Raw genomic sequence first — 21,073 nt, 5'->3', positions numbered from 1 at the left:
GAAATCTCTCCACCTCTGCCCATATTGACACGCATTTTATCGGCGTTTATTTTAGGGATGGGCCATTTCAAGCAAAAATGCTATTCAAATATTTAACCCGCACACATATCTCAAACACAAACACTGACTCTTTCTCATCCAGCAGTTTTTTTTCTCTTTCACTTCACCGCTGTCTTTCTGTGGGAGGAAAAAAGTCTTTGTGCTCCAGTCAGAGATTTAAATCAGAATCAGAATCAGAATCAGAAGAGCTTTATTGCCAAGTACGATTTGCACATACAAGGAATTTGTTCTGGTGTCAAGGGGACATATTATGCAAAATCAACTTTTTTATCATTTTAATACTTATATTTGAGACTCTGGAAGCCCTACCAGTTGCCAAAGTGTGGAAACTTTTTTTGTGGTCCCCCTTAGTGTAAGTATTGGCGATATATCACGTGATGTTGAATTCCCTGCGCATTATGACGGCAGCATGTGCATTTCACCACGAATGTTACCACCCCACCAGTAAGTGTACTTTGAGAGCTCCACTTTAGCTCCACCTTGTCCCTATAAAATGCAAGCGTGCAGGTGAGGGAGGAAGAGTGGTATTATGTCAACACTGAGGGACAAGTGTGCTGTTGGTGGCTGCACAATGGAGCACAGTGTTTTTACACAAACTTCCAGCCTCAGAGGATTTTATATATGAAGCTAATGTGCCAGATAATGTCAGCAAACGTGTGTTTGTGTGTTCACACCACTTCGCATCAAACTGCGGCCAGTGGTCGCCGTATTTAGTCAGCGACCGTATTTCACTGACGCACAAACACACACATTTTTAAGAAAAGGTCAAATAGAGCTCATAACTGACCATTCTGACACGTCCTAATTAAAAATATTTGTTCAGTACGTCCTCCATGATCGGAGCACAGACTCAGTCTGATACAGTCACATACAGCGGCAGTGTATGCAGCTCGCCGCTCGACTGTGGCGATCAGCGGTGCTGTCCCTAAGTGTTTTTAACTGATTTACAGTTCGGCACTGTTCGGCTTGATCCTTGTGTTGGACGTCTCTTTCTGTGACGGTACTCTCGCTGTTGTCCGCGCACGCTGCCATGTTGATATTGTCAGAGAACTAGCGGAGGGAGGGGGGACAGGAATGGAGTGGAGGGAACAGGAGCTGAGCGAGTGAGCGCTGTAAAAAGGACAAATCAGAAACCCCCTGGAAGAAGTGGGTGTGTGTTTGCCTGTGTCTCATTTGCATATAAAGGGACCATGCACAAAACCGAGCGTTCTGAAAGGGACGGTTTTGGCAGGGTTATTGAACTGCTATGGTGCTTCATCCTTATGGTATTTTGACCAAAGCATGTCACAGACATGTTCATTAGGACACCAGGGAACTATTTTAACTTGGAGAAATAAGGTATAATATGTCTCCTTTAAGCCTGACCCACGGCATTGCCATTCCAAACTGCACTGTACCATGATGGGAAGACTGCTTGTTACTGCTGCCACCTTGTGGTAATAGATGCACAATCACTACAGTTATCAATCCGACCACACAGAGGAAAATAGTAATGTCAAGCACGTTCATGAGATTTTTAAAACCAGACTTCTCTACTATGCTGACTGGAAGCATGTCCTGGGCTCTGTGATCAGTCACTGCCTCAGTCACATGGCACTGTTGCAGAGTACCTCGACAGGGCGGTCTCTGTATCGCCACATGTAGCAGCAGATGAGGTCGATTGCCGTGCCGTACAGCGCGTGGAATCCAGCGGGTGTGAAGATGGTAGATTAAGTTTGTTGATAATAAGTAATAAGCTCTGGGTGGGTATGGTCGTCTGGAGTAATTTGTAGGCGACATTGGCGTGACTGTGGTCGGACTTTAAGTAACCAAAAAAACTGCCATACTGAAGAGGTAGTGTGTCCTTTTTTTTTTTTACTAATGATCTCCTCGCTTTGAGCGCTCATTCTCGCCTCTGCTTTCTCTGTTGTTGTGAGTGACACTCAGGGAAAGGTGATGACGCAACCAAGCTTTACTGGATACCCAGCTCTTCCAAGAGCATCTTCTATCCTAGAACTTACCTACTTACTTACTTTACTTACTTACCAACCCCCTCCCCTGCACTGTTTCGTCTCCTTCTGCACTTGAATCCACCTCGGCACTCTCACCCTCTGTCACTGTCCACTGTTTCTATCTAGTAGAGTTCTTTCCAAGACTACTTTTATGTAGCTTATTCCTCTTTTGTAAGTCGCTTTGGATAAAAGCATCTGCTGAATGCTTGAATGTAAATGTATCTTCTAAATCAGGGGTCTCAAACTTAAATGACCTGTGGGCCACTGACTGTCTCGTCTGGTCAGTCGGGGTCCAGTCAAGTAAAAAAAAAGCCCAATGGTGGACGATATGAGCTCAAAATTACATATCAATATGCCGCATTGATTCCTTTTTTTATATGTACTCTATTGCCTCGTGTGAGCTTTCCTGTCTTTTGCTTCTTCTGTCTTTCATCCAAAATATAAGTGCTTGTTTTAATACGGAACAACATTCACAATAAAAAAAAAATATTTATGATGCAAAATCAATCCATTAATTTAAAAAAAAAAACATACAGAAAGGACTTTTTACAACTTGATATTGTTTGGAGGGCCACATAAAATCGATTGGGGGGCCCCATGTGGCCCCCTGGCCGCGACTTTGAGACCACTGTTCTAAATATAAGCAACAATAGTCACAACTAACTAACTGACATGCCTCCCTAGTTTATTGTCCAACATTTTGATGCTACAAATGTATCTGCGAGGCTGTAAACCAAGGTGAAGTCAATAACTTGCAATAGATCCCATCCACTACCTAATAATACCTAAAAAGTTGGAATCAGACTTGATCTGAAAACTTTAAATTTGACTCTGACTGCAGTTAATGAATAATGGACTTTGGTTGTCTTTATAATTCATTGACCAATCATGGTGGCTCGGTGCCCTTTGCCACCGTTTGTGTTAATAATTATTATTAATGACGTTGTCACGTCGCAGATATAAACACCTGAAGGTAGCACGGTGACATTCCCAGTGAAACGTAAAGCGCGCACGGTTAATTTCTTCCCCATGCGGGGAACATTAAGCATCTGGGGGAATCGTATATCTTAATTGGTTTTCATTAATTGGTTCTCGAAACATGTCAAACACTCTTAACGGATTCCAGTCTTTTGTTATTTATTTATGGTAATTATCGCGCATGTGATGATGGAGATGTTTGCGGGTGATTAATGGCACAGTTTGGTGGATGCTCCCTCACCACGATAGATGTATAGTTCCAATATGGTTTTAAGTGTTGCCTTCGAGGCACACCGACTCGCCCCCACCCCCCTCTGTGTCACCTGTTTCCACTCTTGTCACCCACCCTCCACGATCATGTGGCGAACATCTTTGTCTTACTTCCCCTCCCCGCCGCGTGTGTGTTCAGTGAATCAGTTGACTTGTTATTGCCATCATAAGGGTTTGTGTGTGTCTCCTGGGCTTTTGATGGCCTATTTTTATTTTTTTTTCTGTTTCACGCCATTTCTGTTCTGTACCGCCCTGGTCACGTTACCCCTCAAGTCTTTTATCATACATGTCAGCAGTGAATTGCCCCCTTGATATCGGCCACTGCATTAAGCCCCTATGTGCGCGATGTAGCTGTGTTACAAGTGTTGCTTGTCACGACATCACGCAGTCACACCACGTTTTTGCTTTGTTTTGCCTCATTAAGATGAAATATCGTTTGGGAATCTGAATAATCTGTCTTTGTGTGAGGCAGTGAATCCTGTTTTTGTTGTCAGTACACACACACACACACGCTGTAAAAATAGTTTGGTTCGGTCTTTGGACACCAGACACAATTTGTTTGTGAGATTATATATATTTTTTTAAATCTGTATTCATGTTTGAACAATATCGTTGCTGTTTTTTCCACGCCAAGTTTGATTTATTATTATTTTTTACTTAAAGAAAAAACAATCCACACAAATCCCTGCCCAGTTTTGCATTTTAGCCCTCCATCACAGCTATATAACGTTACTTAGACTGAAAGTGTTAGTGAAAATGTGTCACCTGAGGAAGAATGAGGAACAACACTGTGAGATTATAGTTTGCATCTCCACAGCACTGGAAGTTGATCATTAATTCTGTAATTAGAAATTAAAAGAAATAGGGAAGGAATAGTGACATGCAGTTTGAGCATGTTCTTTTTGGATTAAAAATTAACATCGGACACAAATGTTCAGGGATCTTGGGACTGTGTGGGATTGAGTATTATAATCCTCCTTTCTCTGTTTGATTGTCAGGGAGATTATGAATGTCGAGGCTGGGACCACTGCATGGAACCACCTGATTTCATGATCCTGTGATCTCTGCTAACCCTTAAACTGTTCATCCTCTTTGTGACAACACTAGGGCCGAAACAGTTGCATCACTAATTAATTAATCTTCATGGATTTGCTCCATATGACAAAGAAATGATTTGGTTTGTGGAAATGGTTTGTGGCCAAAACATGACAAATTTGAGAACATCATGGATTTTTGAGGTTTGGGAAACGACCATCGACATTGTTCAACATTGACTGACATTTTATGGACCAAACAATCTAATCTTAAGTGGTTTCATAAAACCAAATCGCTTTTATGGCCCGCTTCAGATTTTGAAAAACCTGCTACAGTGACGTCTAAGTGCTGTCATACCGAAAAGAACAGAAGAAATATGTTGTGTAATTATTTAATTGGTCGGATGGTCGGGGGTTGACTTGTGTGGCCAAACTGTGATGGATGATGTGCAAACCCATCGCGACGCTCAGGAGAAACGCACACACACACACATGTGGTGATTAATGACACCAGTGGATTGGTCGCCTCTCATCCGCACAAATCCAAAAACATTGGTCTTCATAGACTTTGAAGTTGATTGACAGCTAAAGCCGTGGTTGCCAGTTGGTGGCACATTTTCACCATAATTGAGATCATTCACCATATCTAAGCCCCATTAATCTCCCAAATGATATATATATACACACATATATATATATATATTTAAAGCGCTCCAGCGTCACCGAGACCGTTGAAGAAGTTCTTCAAACGTGATATTATTTTATTACTTTCTTTTTAACCCTCTCAGGTTTCATATTGTGGCTAATTCTGAGCAAGAATGTACATGTTCTCTTGTGCGCCACACGAACCACAACATAAATAAATTACATCTACAAGCAATGACAATAATGAGAAGGACGGTAAAACTTGGAGTTAAATTGCTTTCAATTAAATTCATATCTGTCTTTAAACATAGCGTTACTCATCCACTCGTCACCTGGGCAACTTGGAGCTGCATGATACAGGAACAGCAGCAGATGTGTTGTCTTTGGCACATGACAGGTATTTGTTTAGGGAGTGCTTGAAACAGCCAGTGTAGTGATTGTGATTAAAATACAAACGTTTAGGTTTATTTAGCAGTAGAATCCACTTCTGAAACGTTTTCACTGATTGCTGTTTCATGTCTAAAATGTGTCACTACACAGGCATGAAAACCAAAACACAGCTTTAGAGAGAGACACACAGAGTTGTGTGTGTCAGGTTTGATCAGCTTTATGAGAACTAATTTGACAGCTTTAACTATTAAGGACAGTTTTGCATTACACTTGACTCTTTGTACCAGTTCACCATGTAAAAACAAAACAATGCCATTCCATTAGATCCCTTTTGACTATCTCAAGGATGTATAGCCTCTAACATCACCTTTTTAAAAACAGTATTATTGAAGAATTGATCAGGTGCACTTAGTATAAATCTAATAACAAAAAACCGGACTGATATGGTTGATACCTTACATGTCCAGTGTGGGACATTTAGGTGTACTTCATGCAAGCACCTTGCTTTATGGATGTTTCCAGGTGCAACTAGGAAAGTGAGCAGTTAGTTGGAGGGATACAACCTGCAGTTCCACCATTTAAACTTACAATGTGTTCTGTGAATAAATGACAGCAGGGAGCCTCTAAACCGAGCTAACAGGGCTGATCTCATTGTTTGTATCCATCATCTGGCCTTGGTCACCTTTGCAGTTTCTCATCTCACCTCAGACTCATGGTTTATTGCCTTTCATTGAGGTGTGTGATTACAACCAGCAAGGCGTTGTCTCATAAAGCTGAGGGGACCAAAAAAAATGGCAGATTCTTCTAAGAACGTCTTTGTTGCCAAACGTGAAATGGTCATAGTTGATGAGTAGCGCTGTCCCTGGAGGAGCAAAGCCCATCATCCTTCCCGAGCAGGAGGCAGTGGGAGAGAAGCCTCTACCCAGATATAATTCACGCCACTTTTCACCTGACTGAATTTCTGTTTTGTTTATTGAGACATTTATTAAACCGAGCATGAAACGTAAGCAGTTTCTGTGCAGACAGAAATGCAGAGGAAAATATGTATGTCGGCCTTGCAAGCAAGAGTGAGATGAGATTTCTTAGTGCAGCCCAGACCCAGTATTAAATGAATAAATGCATTGGAACCAAGCGTCAATCTGTCTCCGTTATGAATTTCCAGTCATATTCATTTCTTTATCTGCTGTCATGTGGCTCTTTTATTTGTTTAGTGACACTGTTGCATATTTCCTGCTGAAAGAGCCTGGAACCGAGGTTATTCTGTGTGATATTAATCTAATTATTGCTCCCTTACTTGTTCTTTATGACATTTTATCTTCCGGACTTGGATATCTTGATATGGTAAATGATACACTGGAGCCAAATATTTAGGGCCAGAGACACAAATTTGTGCGAGGAACCTCTGGTTGTCCTTCAGATTATTATTATATTTGTGGCTTTGCTGTCATTTTTGAGGGGGTTAACGTGCACAAAAACTCTTGAAACTTTGCATGGAGGTCAGGTGTGGTAAAAATGCAATATTGCCATAGTTCCCTGACCCGTGTGTTGTTTAAGGGCTGTAAAGCGCCCCCTATGGTGAAAACAGAGGCCAAGTTGAGTTCCACCGAATTTCCCGAAAGAGACGTTATAGACCAAGACAAAACAAAATGGTCGACCGTAACCATGGCCTCAACTCAATAGGAAATTGGCTACATTTTGGCGATTTGCACCCTATGTTCCGACATAAAAAACGTGCCAATTTATACTAGACACGTCAAAGGTGAAAATAATGTAAATCCTTCAAATCCTGTTATTTTTTTGCTGAATCACTGTATCAAGATCATCATATTTGTTGGCCGTCTCCGGCATACCCTACATTCCCTAGCCCTAAAAGGTCTTTCTTAAATACGATAATAGTTATTAGCAGCAAAAGTAGGTTGTTGTCCAACCTCTATGGTGCTTCTTACTCCAGGTCTCACATCCAAATTTTTAAAAGTCAGACGAGTGAACTCATGTTGGCCTTGCCTCTCACCAGTTTATGTATCTGCTCCAGTTGGGTTTTGCCAAGTCTCCCAACGGGACGTGGCATCTGATGCCTTTTCGCTCGCCCACTCGCACTTCCACTTTTCCATTCCCATGCTGTCTTTTTCTGTGCCCTTCCCTGCTCTCCTGTGATTTCTCTCCCCCCTCTGTGTCTCGTCGACTACTCTCTTGATGTTTTGACACCATTTGTTTGTATTTTACTCACGGCAACCATTTTTTTCAAGAAGATCAACTTAAAATGGAATGCAGTGCAAATGGTGGCAAACTCATTAACCAGTAATCATTAGTACCATGATAAATCATGTCATGTTCTTGATAAGATCATTTGGAGGTTTTATTCTCCATTTGAAAAATGTTTGCGTATGATTGGTATGATTTCATTTCCAGAAACCCAATGATTTTATATTTGGGTTGGTTAATAATTGGATTTAACTTCAGGATTAAACTAAGGAATATGGATTTTTTAAACTTCCAGATTAAACGTGGGAACACGGTTGATTTGGATTAAACCCACTAAACAAACTCCAAAATAAGTCAAGCTTTGCAGTTTGGCTTGGCACAAGCAATTCTAAAACCAATTTATTATTTCACCAAATGAAGTCATTATCAAAGATTATGTTTACCCTTTAACCTGTTCAATCATGTTGGGTTCTGAATTTGTTGTAGTCAATAGTTGTAGCCTGTTTGTATTCATTTAATATTTAGCTTATACGTCATTTTTTATAGAAAATACTTTATTTTGATAAAATGTGGATTGCTGTGACAGACCATTGGTGTTGTTCAATAACAATTATCAGCCATTGGCTGCCCCTGATTTCTAAAATTCTTTATCAGTCAGAGAAAAACCCTGTATCAGTCGACCTCTAGTTGTATAAGTCATGATCTGAAGAAGCCATTTTCATTGAACAGAAATACATTGTATCTATACTCAGGCTGATGTCATACTCTAGTTTAGTACAAACTGATCTTTATGCAGAAAGCAGAGATGCTGGGAAGGGCTCAGCGTGTCGGCCAGATGCCGTTAATTTCACTTTGTTCTTAGGTCACATCTCCCGTCACTTTGTTTCATTCATTACCACTGACAGATTTATGCTTTGACTCGTCTTGAGCCCAGGCCGAACCTTGCCAAGAAGACAGCTGGTGATACTTTGATATAAAGACACATAGGCGTCATCATTTTTCAGTGGAATTAGAGACCGTTTCCCACAGTTCCCTCCAGCTGTCCATCTGTACATCTGGACCTAACAGCTGACTCTTGTTATGTCCGAAGTTCCTCTGCCCCCTAATTTACTTTGCAATGATTACATTGAAAATAATGTGTAGTGTAGCGTTTGAAACTTTTTTGAAGTTCATGAAGTGACTGACCTTCACCATAGAGCTCAGACATTTTCTGAAATAGATCTTTTGATCTCAGCTGAACTAAAGCACAGTGACTTTAGTCAGATTTTCCACCACAGGAATGATGGAACTTCAGCCAGGAATCATGGACTGTGTGTGATTTCTCTGCAGGGAGGCGCGGCGGCTCGTAAAATCTCCTCACTATAAAAATCCAATAGATGTTTTTAATATGCTTTGGTAGTAGTGCTTGTCTCTTTAGGGCGGCGTTACTTGCATCTCCTTTATGTTTATTCTTTGTTGTGCTTTTATGGTGTGTCACTGTAAACACTTCTTTCCATTAACTGTGGCGGCCCTTTGCTTAATTTGTCCTGCCACTGTTGCCGTTTTACGATCCAAAATATTTCACACTTAAAGATGTCATCATCTGTTTGCTTCATCGCTTCACTGGAGAGCCAAACTGAAGTCTGTAAACTGCTCAATGTCCTGCACCAAAGTCCATAGAGAAAGTCAGCATTTTTAGTAGGTGGAGACACAGGAGCTGCTGTTTTACTGCTGACTCATTTGCTGAGTTTGTGTCATATCGTGCAATCCCAGCAAAAGATTTCAAATGCCAAAGTCACATTTTAACACATTTGAACTCACTGATGGAGGCAGAAGTGGATCAACAACTCCTGTATGCTGTGATGGAAAATCGATGATTTTCTCTATGGGCTTTGGAGTGGGAGAGTGAGTGGTTTACAAATCTAAGTTTCCAGTTGGAAAAAGGCTCTCTAATGGAGAGATATTCTTAAGATATTCTCGACTCGATGGTGTAGAGATTGACTTTAAATTATAAAGACGTGTCTGTCTACATTCAACTGGAGTTCACACAATACTGATTTAATCTATTAGCTCTGCATCTCATCTACAGTGGTTTCTTTCCGTGTCACCTGGAAAGATTCCTGCACTCACAGCACAGTCAGCTCAGACTAAAGAACCTGAATTATCCCTTGAATAGCAGGTCTGAACAGGGCATTTGAAACTCGGGAGGCTGCTCCAGAAATGAGATGGCCTCATGCGTCTCACAGTGTGCAGTCAGAGAATGGAGGGATGGAGAGGTGTGTGGAGGAGTGAGAGTGGGGAGGTGGGCTGATGGAATTGGAGCTGCAGAAGCTGAGCCACTGCCTGTGATCGCTGCTCCTGATAAAAGCGAGTATCTGATAGGCAATCAGAGGTGAGGCTTGAGTGGATTTCAAGTTTTTGTTGCACCGGGGATCGGTCCACATGTTCATCTGTTCACTCATCTTTTTTTCTTTTTTAATCATTAGTATTTTTTTTTTAGTTTTTTTGATACCAAGAGAAAGCTGATGGGATTTGGTCATGTGGTATTTGGGGATTGTGTTATTATTAGGGGAGGTGACACAATCACAAGTCAAAAACAAATGCACTGAAGTGAAATAATGCCTGGAGGGGTGGCCATTTTTATGCCTTCACTTTGGCACCAGCTGCGGCCTAAGGCAGTGTTTTCTTTTTTTCGGGATGTCCATTCCTCCCATTTTTAAAAATAAAAAAAGTCTAGAGGGAATCCTTTAAGATTTGGCAGAAACACCCACTTGGTTCAAGTTCACATCACTCGGCTGAAATGAGTTTTTCCGTTGATCAGATTTTCTTTTGGAAACTCGAGTGAGAGGCCAAACAACTGTGGAGTATAATGCTGTTCTTTTAAAGCTTAATCTCATCACCAAATTGGGTGTGATAGCTTTCAGTTCTGACATAATTTCCCGCTTCAATACTGAGTGGACTTTTCAAAAGTGAAATGTTCTGTGTCGCATTTGAGAGGAAACGGTTGCATTCACGTGAAAGTCAGACGCAGGACACTTGTAGTTACAAGTGGTAAACGGGTTGTGACGTCACCCACACATGAGAATCTGAACTCTTGTTTTGAGGGTTTTCACCTGCAACCAGACTCCTATTGGACAACACAGCTGTCAGTCACGCTGGTGTCCACTCATTATGTGCTTGTACTTTATCATCTGTTTTCCTCTAAATGTGAACACCAGTTTACAAAATTGAAAGATCACAATCAGATTAAAGAATCTGATTTGAATCTGGTCTACACATTGTGACTGTGATGTGAACGTAGCCTTAGCCTCAATCTTGTGCTGATGAAACTTTGGTGGTCCAAGGTCAGTTTTGTTTCTCACTATTTTTGTGACGTTTGTTGGAAAATTCTTTTCAAATTTAATTTAAATGTAAAGGTCAAAGCCACAGTGATAGTGAGTACATATTTATTAAGTGAAACCAGTTAGAAATTTCATTCAATTCTGGCATAAACGCTCACTTGGACTCACGTCACAACGATGTGATTAGATCTTGGTCCTTGTGTCCTCACAGACCCTTTATTCATTAAACACGATTATCCTCAGAAAACATTGAAAGAATATTTCACATTTTCTCCACAAGCCTTCACTTGGACTCACATCACAGGTGGGATAATTTGTGTGGCACAAACTCAAAGGCCTCTGTGGCCACACAAAATTGTGTTTTCAGCCTCTTGAACGTTTAAATTCCTTTCAAGTCCACAAGCCCAGTTTATGTGAGTCTGGAGGAAAACTGTGCAAACTGAAACTGTTTGGTCAATGCTGGCAAACAACCAGCATAATATAATAATATGTGTTGATTTCTTGTCTTTCTTCTTTCTGCAGAGTGTGTTTGCTGTCCTGTTGGGACCCTTCACCTTCTTCAACGCTCAGAAGACCAAATATCTTCAGATCCTCACCTCATTCATGCGCTGGATTGGTAAGACCGATGTAACCCTCCACGATTTGCTACTTACTTAATTCTAGAATTGAGAAGTGAGACATGGCTGTGTCTGGTGACAGCAGAATTGACACCACCTTAAAGATTGTTCAGGTGTTTTTTAGTATGAAAACATGGCTGCCCGCAGGGACACAAGGAATAACTGATATTAACAAAAGACTCACACTGTAAAATCTTAGCCCACTTAAGTCTATAATGTCTTAAGAATATGTTTGTCACATCAACATGCTGTCAGACAGCTGAAAACTGAAGTTTTTATCACAGTGTCGACTATTTTCCCTCCCGCATCAAAGCCCATAGACAAAATAATTGACTTAACATCACAGCGCACAGGACTTGGTGATCGACTTCTGCCTCCTTCAGTCGCTTCAAATATGTTATTTTGTGACTTTGGTGTTTGAACTCCTTTGTTTGGGTTTACCAAAGTCACACACATTTACCACATGAGGCGGCAGTAGACTGGCAGCTTCTGTAAAACCACAAACTTTCTGTATGGACTATGGTGAATGGTGTCCAACGCTGAAACAAAATAGTGACCATGTTCTTAAAATCTATTTAAGTACTTAAATGGCTAAATTCTGTTGTGTCACTTTGTAAACTGAAAACTATACCTGCACAAAAGATTTCCTACACCAATATTACTCCCACTCATCTTTTTCACCATAAACACATTTCTATTCCCTTAATGTCTCCTCGCATATTTACCCCCCACCCCCTCTGCCATGTGCCTCAGCCTGTGTGGCCGCTGTGCTCAGGTCCGTCCATCATGGATTGGTCCTGCTCTGTCTTTGGTTCCCATCTCCCCTCATTCCTCAGCCTGACAGGCTTGACAGCCCGTCCCAGGCTTGATTGGACTGTCACTCACAGGGTGTCGGATGAAAATAAACCGCCCGTCCTGGGCCCCGCTGTTAAAATCACAACACCACTGAATCATGGCGCTCCCGTCACCCCCGCACAGCCGCACGCTACCTCAAATAAGCAACACACAACCACTGTAGCGTCCATACACTGTCCACTGGCTGCCTTTTCGACCGCACTTTTCACTCATCCCCCCCCGTCTGTCCTCGCCCTCCCACAGCTCTCTTTGTAATTGATTGGTTGTGGCTCCTTGCAGCACTCGGCAAATGATTCAAAATGTCTCCAGAGTAAGCTTTATGGTTCCTCTGTGTATTTGAGTGATAGCATAAGGGGTGACTAATAAAAAAAAAATTTGATTTAGACTTAAAAACTAGACATCATTTTTGATAAAAATGGGAAATGGAAAGCTGTGATTTTGTCATGTGTACTTTAAGTCTTGGGCCACACAGGGGTATAGTGGTTAGCACTCTCGCCTTGCAGTGGGAAGACCCGGGTTCAAACAAGGGCCTTTCTGCATGAAGTTTGCATGTTCTCCCAGTGTGTGCCTGGGTTTTCTCCGGGTTCTCTGGCTTCCTCCCACTGTCCAAAAACATGCAATGTGGGGATTAGGTAAATTGGACACCCTAAATTGACCATAGGAATGAGTGTGGGAGTGAATGGTGGTTTGTCTCTATCTGTGTGTGGCCCGGCGATGGACTGGCGAACTGTCCAGGGTGTACCCCACCTATCGACCGGATGTAGCTGAGATTGGCACAGCAACCCCCGCAAGCCCGAGGATAAAGCGGTAGATGATGACTGACTGACTGACTTTAAAGGTGACATAGAATGCTTGTATTGAACATATAGGTTAGTTATGGAGGTCTACTTACATATATTAACTTGTTTTCATGGTTAAAAACCTACTAGTCGCTGCAAACGAGCCAATCAAAATATCTCCTCACTGACGCTCTCGTCAGCCGCGCTGTTTCAGACCAAAACCACACCCCCAGAACGTGGACTGTGTTGTGATTGGCCAGCCAATGAGATCTTTCCCACTGTCCTGGGAAAGATCCATAGAGAAAATCTGATGTTTTAGTTTAGGGGTGCACTGAGAGTTTGCTGGTCTACTGATGCCTCATGTTGGTAAGTTTGTGTCACATATAGGTAAATTCCAAACACCAATGACACAAAGTGAAACAAATTTGAACTTAATGATGGAGGCAGCAGTGGATCACCGAAGCCAATCTTCGCTGTCCGTTTGAAAACGACTGTGAAATGGTGAGATAAGTTGAATCTAAAAAAAACCAAAAACTCTCTAGTGTGTCTTGATTGAAAGAGTGAACAGTGTGAGGGAAAAATCCCCCGGTCGACCCATGCCTTAAGGCTTGCATAAAATTTATTTGGGGTGATTGCAAGGTCGTCTGAGCACCATCTCAAACTCTTTATCTCCTCCAACAAACCGTTATTAGTCAGAGGTAAGTTGGTCAAGCCCGGCATACTAGATTAGTGGTTCCCAAACTGTGGGTCCTAACATCTGTCAGTGTCCAAACGTGCAAAGTAATAAGTAATAAAAGTATCTTTCAGGAACAGGGTTAAAAAGCCAGTTTTTGGTATGCTCTACAAACTAGTGCAGTGTTTATCCCCTTTTTATTGCATTTGTCTTGCGGTGCAGAGAAAAGAGTGGATTTCCTGCTGCGTGAAGATGACTTGTCTTATCTGTAGATTGTTTTTTTCCCCCAAACTTGCTTCTGCACTACGGCTGAATCACACTGCGGGGCTGTTAAGATGCAGTTTCTCTACCGGAATTCAGTACCCGCGCCTCCTTTCTGACAACTACAAGGTGTTTCAAAGTGGCATGCTGCTCTCTGAAGCACTGTAACCGCGCTGTAGCAAGTGGCTGCAATATTCTACAGTGCTCCCCTGTTTACACGTGAATGGCAGATTGTGCCTTTACGTCAAATATAAGTCATTCGACAGGTACTTTGACCAATGTTTCACAGCTGCTGTATAAACAATTCACCCTTTTTTAGTCTGATTGTTTGAGGTACACATAGTCAGTACTGCACTTAGACAGGCACGCACAGTCATCGTGGACCACAAGGAAAAACTGATTTTAACTATTTAATAAAAGGCTTCCCGTATAAAATCTACTGCTTAAATCTACAATATCCTAAGAATATATTTGCCACTTCATCCAGCTGCAACACAGCCTTATTAAACAGGAAACTAAAGTTGGTTTTGCTTTTAAAAACCACTCACAACCAAAGTCCATGCAGAAAATCCGCAATTTTGCTTCCTGGTGCACAGCAGTTGTGCTGCATCCATGAGTAAGTTTAATTGTGTTGTTTTGTGACTTCAGCGTTTGAGATTCTTCTTTGAGATTCAGCAGCTCCTCTGGGCCCAAGAGCTATAAATGCTGATTTCTCTATGTACTTTGGTGTGAGAGAATGAGTAGTTTACAAACTTAAACTTAAATTAAACTTCAGTTGGCAAGATAAAGCAGGAACCATATTCTCCAGGTATTATTAACTTGAGCTGGCTTTGAATGGCAATGTTTGAAAGTTGTTATGAGGGTCGTTAACTGTTTACTCTGTTAATTGACGTACACAATGTTTATTAACGCAACATAGTTTGCGTCTCAGGAGTCTTTGACCATTCCCCCATCACTGCCTTTATATCGTGCCACTGCAGCGTGTCTGTGGTGACACGGTGTGCTGGACGCCAGGGTTAGCAGCTGGCTGGTGCAACAGTCCCCTGCCTCTGCCCCGTGGCTCTGGCCTTGTCACGGTTGTTGTGACTCAAATGTTGTCACCTTGGTGTCCACTGAGCCTGATTTATTTTTTCTTTTTTTCTTTCAGCCATAAGACATGAGTGATGGTGTGACTGTCTGCTCCTCCTCCTCCTGTCTGTAACACTGTAGGATTTTCATTGGAGTCACGATCCGAGTTATTTGGGACTCGTGACCCTAATGACTCGTCCATACATTTTTATTATATCTTTAAAACTACATTTTAATTTGACAGAACACAACAGTCATCTTTTCTGACAATTTTCGTCGCCAGCAGTTAAATGAACTGAGGCATCACATTCAAGATCTGAGACACTAACAATCACTTGTATACCAATCAAAAAATGTTTTATTTTTTCACCCCCTAGCAGCCCAAACAAACAAGGTGTGTGTTTCATATTTTTAGGCAAAACCTAACTAGGCAAACAAATGGGACAGACGGACAAAAGAAAACCCAAAACACGTGATGCCTCTGGTCACGACATTCAAATCCCATGCTCTTAGTTTACGACATCATAGCATGAGGAGCTAAGAAAGTGCACAGATGCCCGCTGCCTATTTTTAATGGATAAGGAGGGAGGGAGATATTGTTTTTGAAGGTCAGCAGGACTCTGTGGACTGGCGGAGTTCAGTTTGTCCAGAGCCTGTTAGCTCACAGGGGGTGGGGAGGGGGTGGTGGGGTAGGGTCAATGAACTGTACACCAGAACCACTCAGTTCACGAGTCCTGTGAAAATTACATTTAAGAAAATCATTTGTTTTCCGTCTCTCTGTGACACCCAAGGACTAAAGCATCAGTCCAAATGAATGGAGACATGACCACAGCCACGGTCACTGTAGGTTTCCATGTCGAGCGTAAGTGGCAACTGGTCATGATGTCATTCGGTCTCATGCACCAATCTGGATTTGACTGTGTTTTCCTGTACTGACCTCTTCCATTATTTCTGACTCACATCTCCACGGTTGGATTTTCTCTGTACTTAAAATATAATCTTTGTAAAAAGGTAGTGCATTAAACTAGTATGTACATGGCTTTCCTATCTATGGAAGGGATGGACATATTTATGTTTTCATGAAGCTGTTAAGACGGTGTGGTGTGGTGTGGTGTGGTGTGGTGGAGTTTCATCAGCCCCTTCCCTGTGAACCAAAATGGCAGGATGAGTGCTGCTCTGCTCTGTGCTGTGTTTACCGATAAACCTATCTGAGATCACACTCGTTGTCTGGAGGCGAAGCGGCCACTTATCACTCAGCCACCCACCAAACGCTGCGGTGGCAGCCCGCTTTAGCACCGCTCCTGATACGTTTGAAGTGACAGCTCTGCCACAGCAAGCAATCCTGAAACCCTGGTGAGAATTGGGCAGAGAGCCGGCGCTGCTAATTACCAACAAGATTATCTAAGAGTGCTCGAGGAGTGCCTCACTTAATTAATCATAGGACGTCTGCAGTGCTCCACAACCACCAGGGGAGGAGAGGTTTGGACTGGCAATCAAGACGGGAAAACGGTGCAGCAGTGTCACCAGAAATAATAAGCACTACCTTCACTTAGAATGCACTTTTTTTCCATTTTAAACTGCATCTGCAGCCACTGTGAAGTCCTTGACCTTCTCACCATCATCAATGAATTCCTCACGTACACATGTCCCAGTCATTCTCTCTAAGGAGCGAGCCCACCCCCCACCCAGCTTTTCTCCTGCTCTGTCGCACACAAGATTGATCACCTCTCACCTTCCACCATTTTCTACTCATTAATTGAGTCCAGGATTCCCATCTCTTCTGAGAGAGCTGCTGAAGAGTCCTTCTCCACAGGCTGTCAACGACTCCTTGGTGTATTGAGAGTGTCTGCCAGCCCTGGGTTAACAGCCACAGCTTTGTTTGCAGCCACAGAGAATACAGCCGAAGCGAAACTGCTCCGGAAGGTTGTTAAGTTGAAGCATTTCTCCCAAGGTCGCTCACATCCTCATTCCGGTCGTCTAAATCACAGGCTGATGGACGGCTGCCTGCTATGTGGATGTGACGTGACGCGGTCTGACATCCCCTCAATATATACTCTCAGTTACTGTATTCACATGTCAGGTGTCGTGGAGAGTATTGGCGAGGCTCGGCACGTCACTTTCATAGCACATTTAATCACCACATCCTGATAGATATCTGCTGAGGAGAAGTGGCTCATTGCGTCTGAATGAATGAGTTGTCTTTGGACAGACGGGGCTGTTATTGGCTTGCGTGTGTGGGTGACACAGATTTCATCAGTTTAAACTACATCAGGGAGTCTGTGGCGTCTCCTGAAGCGGCTTTTCCAGCCTGTCAATACAGAATAAAGAAGGCAAGCATGAAGGAAGTCATGGTGTCAGATTACAAGTGAAAGTTCTTGGTTTCAGTTTGATTTGTAATAGTCACTGAATAATGCATTAAAGGCTTGTTTTAATTTGAAAAGAAGAAAATTCTATGCGCACACGTACAAGCCGTGTGTTCCAATAAAAATGCACACCAGGCACACTGGGCTTGTGCCTGCCATAAACAGGAAGTTGGGGAAAAAATTACACTCTACCCAGTATTCCGCAAACACAAACAGCGTAGCAGCATGTCCATGGATAAAAATTGAACCGCACTGTGTGTACGATGGACTAAATGTGAAACAAATAAAAAAGTGCAGCTACCAGTAAAAGTAGCTTTTTTATTATTGACACCAGTGGTAGCCATCTTAGAATTCTCTTGGAGTCAAAGTTTGTGTGGTTGCTCCAGTTTTCTGAGTTGGAAAATCTGACTCGAGGGGGCATTCCAGTTAAAAGGTCTAAATGAGAACTCAGAAATTCTATCTTCCATGTACAACTGAGACTCACCATTAGTTTCAGAAAGTACCACAAGTGAGAATTGGCAATGGTGAAAAGTAAAAGCAGGAATTTCTTTTCAGAAACTGTAAGGAAAATCAATCAGGAGGTGACCATGGTTTCAGTTTCTAGACTCTCTCTCTCTTTTTGGGGCTCAAAAACGTTGAAGTGGTGTGGACGGCGAGTGTTTGCGAATAGTGGAGTAGCAGGGATGTAGCTGGAGTGTGACTGAATCTGACCCCTCATCTATTACTAAGGAGGCTATAGATGAGAACAGCCCACCAGACTTTGTTGCCCTTGTTTGAGGTCGTAGTTTTTTGGGTGGAAAAGAAGCCCTTCTGACTGATGGTGGCAAGACAGTCTCAGTCAGACAAATTCTGCCAAAATCCCTTGGCTTGTCGGGCAAATCACTTTAGTTGGTGTCCTTTCAGTCTCCTGCCAACCAAGTGGACAAATGACCCTACAGTATTCTTAACTGTTGTCCCTTTTATGTCGTCTTTGTTCTGCCCTTTCAATCCATCAATATTCACTCCATTGACTTTAACATCATTATAACATATAATTTGAAGTGTTTGCCACAGACATTGATGTATTGATGTCGGACGGCTTGAAGCCACAGATCTCTTCTTCTTCTGTGCGATCCTTCGAGTATCAGGAAAAGTTGCTCTCATCTATATCACTAGGCCACATCCATGCACATCCGCAAAGACACTTGTAGCCGGTCTTGTTTGACTGAAGTGCGTGGAATGTTCTGTATCACCTTTGGAATCGTTGTCCTTCTTTGAACACGTGAAGCAACTGTCCTGGAGGAAGATGTAGGAGGATTCTCAATGCAGCGTCACATCACGCCACCTTTTCACACAGATCAAACTGCGAGCGACTCAAGGAAATAGGGATTCACGTCACCCGGCGTCTTCACTTTGACTTCGAGTGTAGACGGCGATTATTAGCATAGCCTGAATTGACTGCGTAAATAAAGAAGTAGACTGTTTCCTTCCTCTGCGTGAGCTAATATACCCTTACTTCATGGCATTGCTGAGATTGATGGCTGCAGGTGTGATTAGTTTTGTCTCTTGTGTAGTAGCATGCTGTCGCGAAGCGTCCGTGACAAACTGTTCCACGTTGTTAAAAGCTTAAAGCAGCTTTGTTGTTTTGTTGTTTAGCTCCCGTCTACCATCTGGAGTGACTCTCAGTTTCTTTGACAAACTTTGGGATTAAGATGATGAATGATTCCACTGCCACTGGTCATCTGAAGAAAGATGCTCTGCTTTAATAGGTTTTTGCAGTTTTAGGGGATTGGGAGCATCATTTAGTCATTACCTCTCATTTAACTAGGAGCTTAGTTACCACTATGGCTGACATTGTTATACTTTATCACAGGCTCTATCACAGCGTTTCAATCTCGGCTGGACTCGAGAAAAAGGCGCCCCGCCACCCCGAGGTATTTTTAATTAAAACTCCCCTGCTTGTTTCCTTCCTGTGCAGCCTGCGAGTCTTGGTGTGAAAAGAAGAGAAAATCGTCCTTTCTCCCGTCCTTCACCTTTTTCTCCCAGGGACCAGGTGGGTCTCTGCGCTCACTGCTTCGACTGAAGCTTCTCTTTCAGACAAGAAAGAGTGGGAACAGGATGAGAGTCTGGAGGAGAGAGCGATGATGGACGGAGCGCAGGGAGCAAACAGATGGGCTGCAGTGACGGCTCGTTCACACCTTAGGATGATTTTGAAGATTAGGAAAGAAATGCATGTGTCTCTGCTGCTGCAATAAGTTGTTTAAGAACCGTTGAGGAAGCATTTTTAAAGGTGTTTCAAACGGTATCGACAGGGAAGGAGTAACTGTGAGTTGCAGCCTGGTATCTTCTGTGTCCTTGTCCTTGAAACTTGGTCCACTGCCCACAATATTTGCCCTCCTCAGTCTCTTAAAGGTCAGAATGAGGAGGTTTCCTAAATCAGAGATTACACTGGACGGAGGCCAACAATGCATTAAATGCCTAACTCTCGCAGTTTAATGTTGCTGTTGTTCACCGACCGGCCAGTACACGACGACGTAACAAAGTCAAGTTAATGATTATCGCGGCAGGCGTTCTTATTTTTAATCTGTGTGTTTTCTGTCTGTAGGGTGTTTTGCATTTTTCGCGTCTGCAGTGTAATTTAAAAAAAGAAGAAGAAAGTCTCAGTTTGCTGGCCTGAGGCTTTTTTTTTTAAATTAAATTTTACTTTTGTCATTTGACCACTGCTCAGTTATTGTGGACTTCACTTATTGCTTTTTATTTGATTCTTATTTCTTTGTTTTGCTCCAACTTTCACCTCCCATTCTCCTTCTCTAAATAATGATAATTATTATTATAATAATAGTGGTAATATTGTCTCTTTCCACACCTCACTCTTAGGTGCTTTCACCTTCCCCGTTGTACAGTCCTTCGCCCCCCCGATAATTGGAATGAATTTTATCCTCCTGACACATTAAAGTGCCACTGCAGGAGCACACAGGAGTTGATTAATCGAGCTTGTTTAAGTCTTCACCTTCCCCTCGACCCTGATAAAGCACCATGACCCTGAGCTGGAAACAGGAAGTACAGAATTCCACGACGTGCTGCATTGACCCTCTTAAATATCTCCCTCAAAAGCAGCTGGGATCTCACTCTTCTGAGTTATGCATTTCAACCAGTCCTCGAGCAGCGCTGCACCAGGCGGAATTTTATGGTATAGAATAATTTTCTGCATATGTGCGGCAAATTATGGTCACTTCCTAAACGTCAACCCACATTTAAACGACTCCCAGTGATGAAAGTCGAAGGGCTGGCTGCAATCCATCCGAGGGCTTTGACTAGGTCCTGTGTCGGGGACTGATAAAGGGTGTGTGTGGAGGTGAAACGGATTACTGTGTCACATGACTGTCAGCACATAACAGGACAGCAGGCCACGCTCACAGGTGTCCTTTAGATACGCTCCTGGAGGCATCGGCAGAAATCAATTGGAGATGAGATGGGAAGAGCAGGGAGGGCGGAGACACGTCTTCACCTGGCTGCGGTGACTTCACATCGGACCATGAAATTTGTTCCATAGTTGGGTGTTTTTTTTTTTGTTATGGCTGATGTTTG

General features: G+C 42.6%; 1 protein-coding gene across 1 annotated transcript in view; it reads left to right on the top strand.

Moving 5' to 3' along the window:
• Window positions 1–21,073, top strand: part of tmem104 (transmembrane protein 104) — a 44,854-nt gene that overhangs the window by 20,135 nt on the left and 3,646 nt on the right. The window contains exon 9 of the mRNA XM_044051642.1: window positions 11,413–11,506. Within this exon, the coding sequence (XP_043907577.1) occupies window positions 11,413–11,506 (94 nt within the window). The remainder of the gene's footprint in view (window positions 1–11,412; window positions 11,507–21,073) is intronic.

Source organism: Solea senegalensis, linkage group LG19 (assembly GCF_019176455.1).
Source record: "Solea senegalensis isolate Sse05_10M linkage group LG19, IFAPA_SoseM_1, whole genome shotgun sequence".
NCBI classification, from domain to species: domain Eukaryota; kingdom Metazoa; phylum Chordata; class Actinopteri; order Pleuronectiformes; family Soleidae; genus Solea; species Solea senegalensis.
This window is presented reverse-complemented; position numbering and strand designations above follow the sequence as displayed.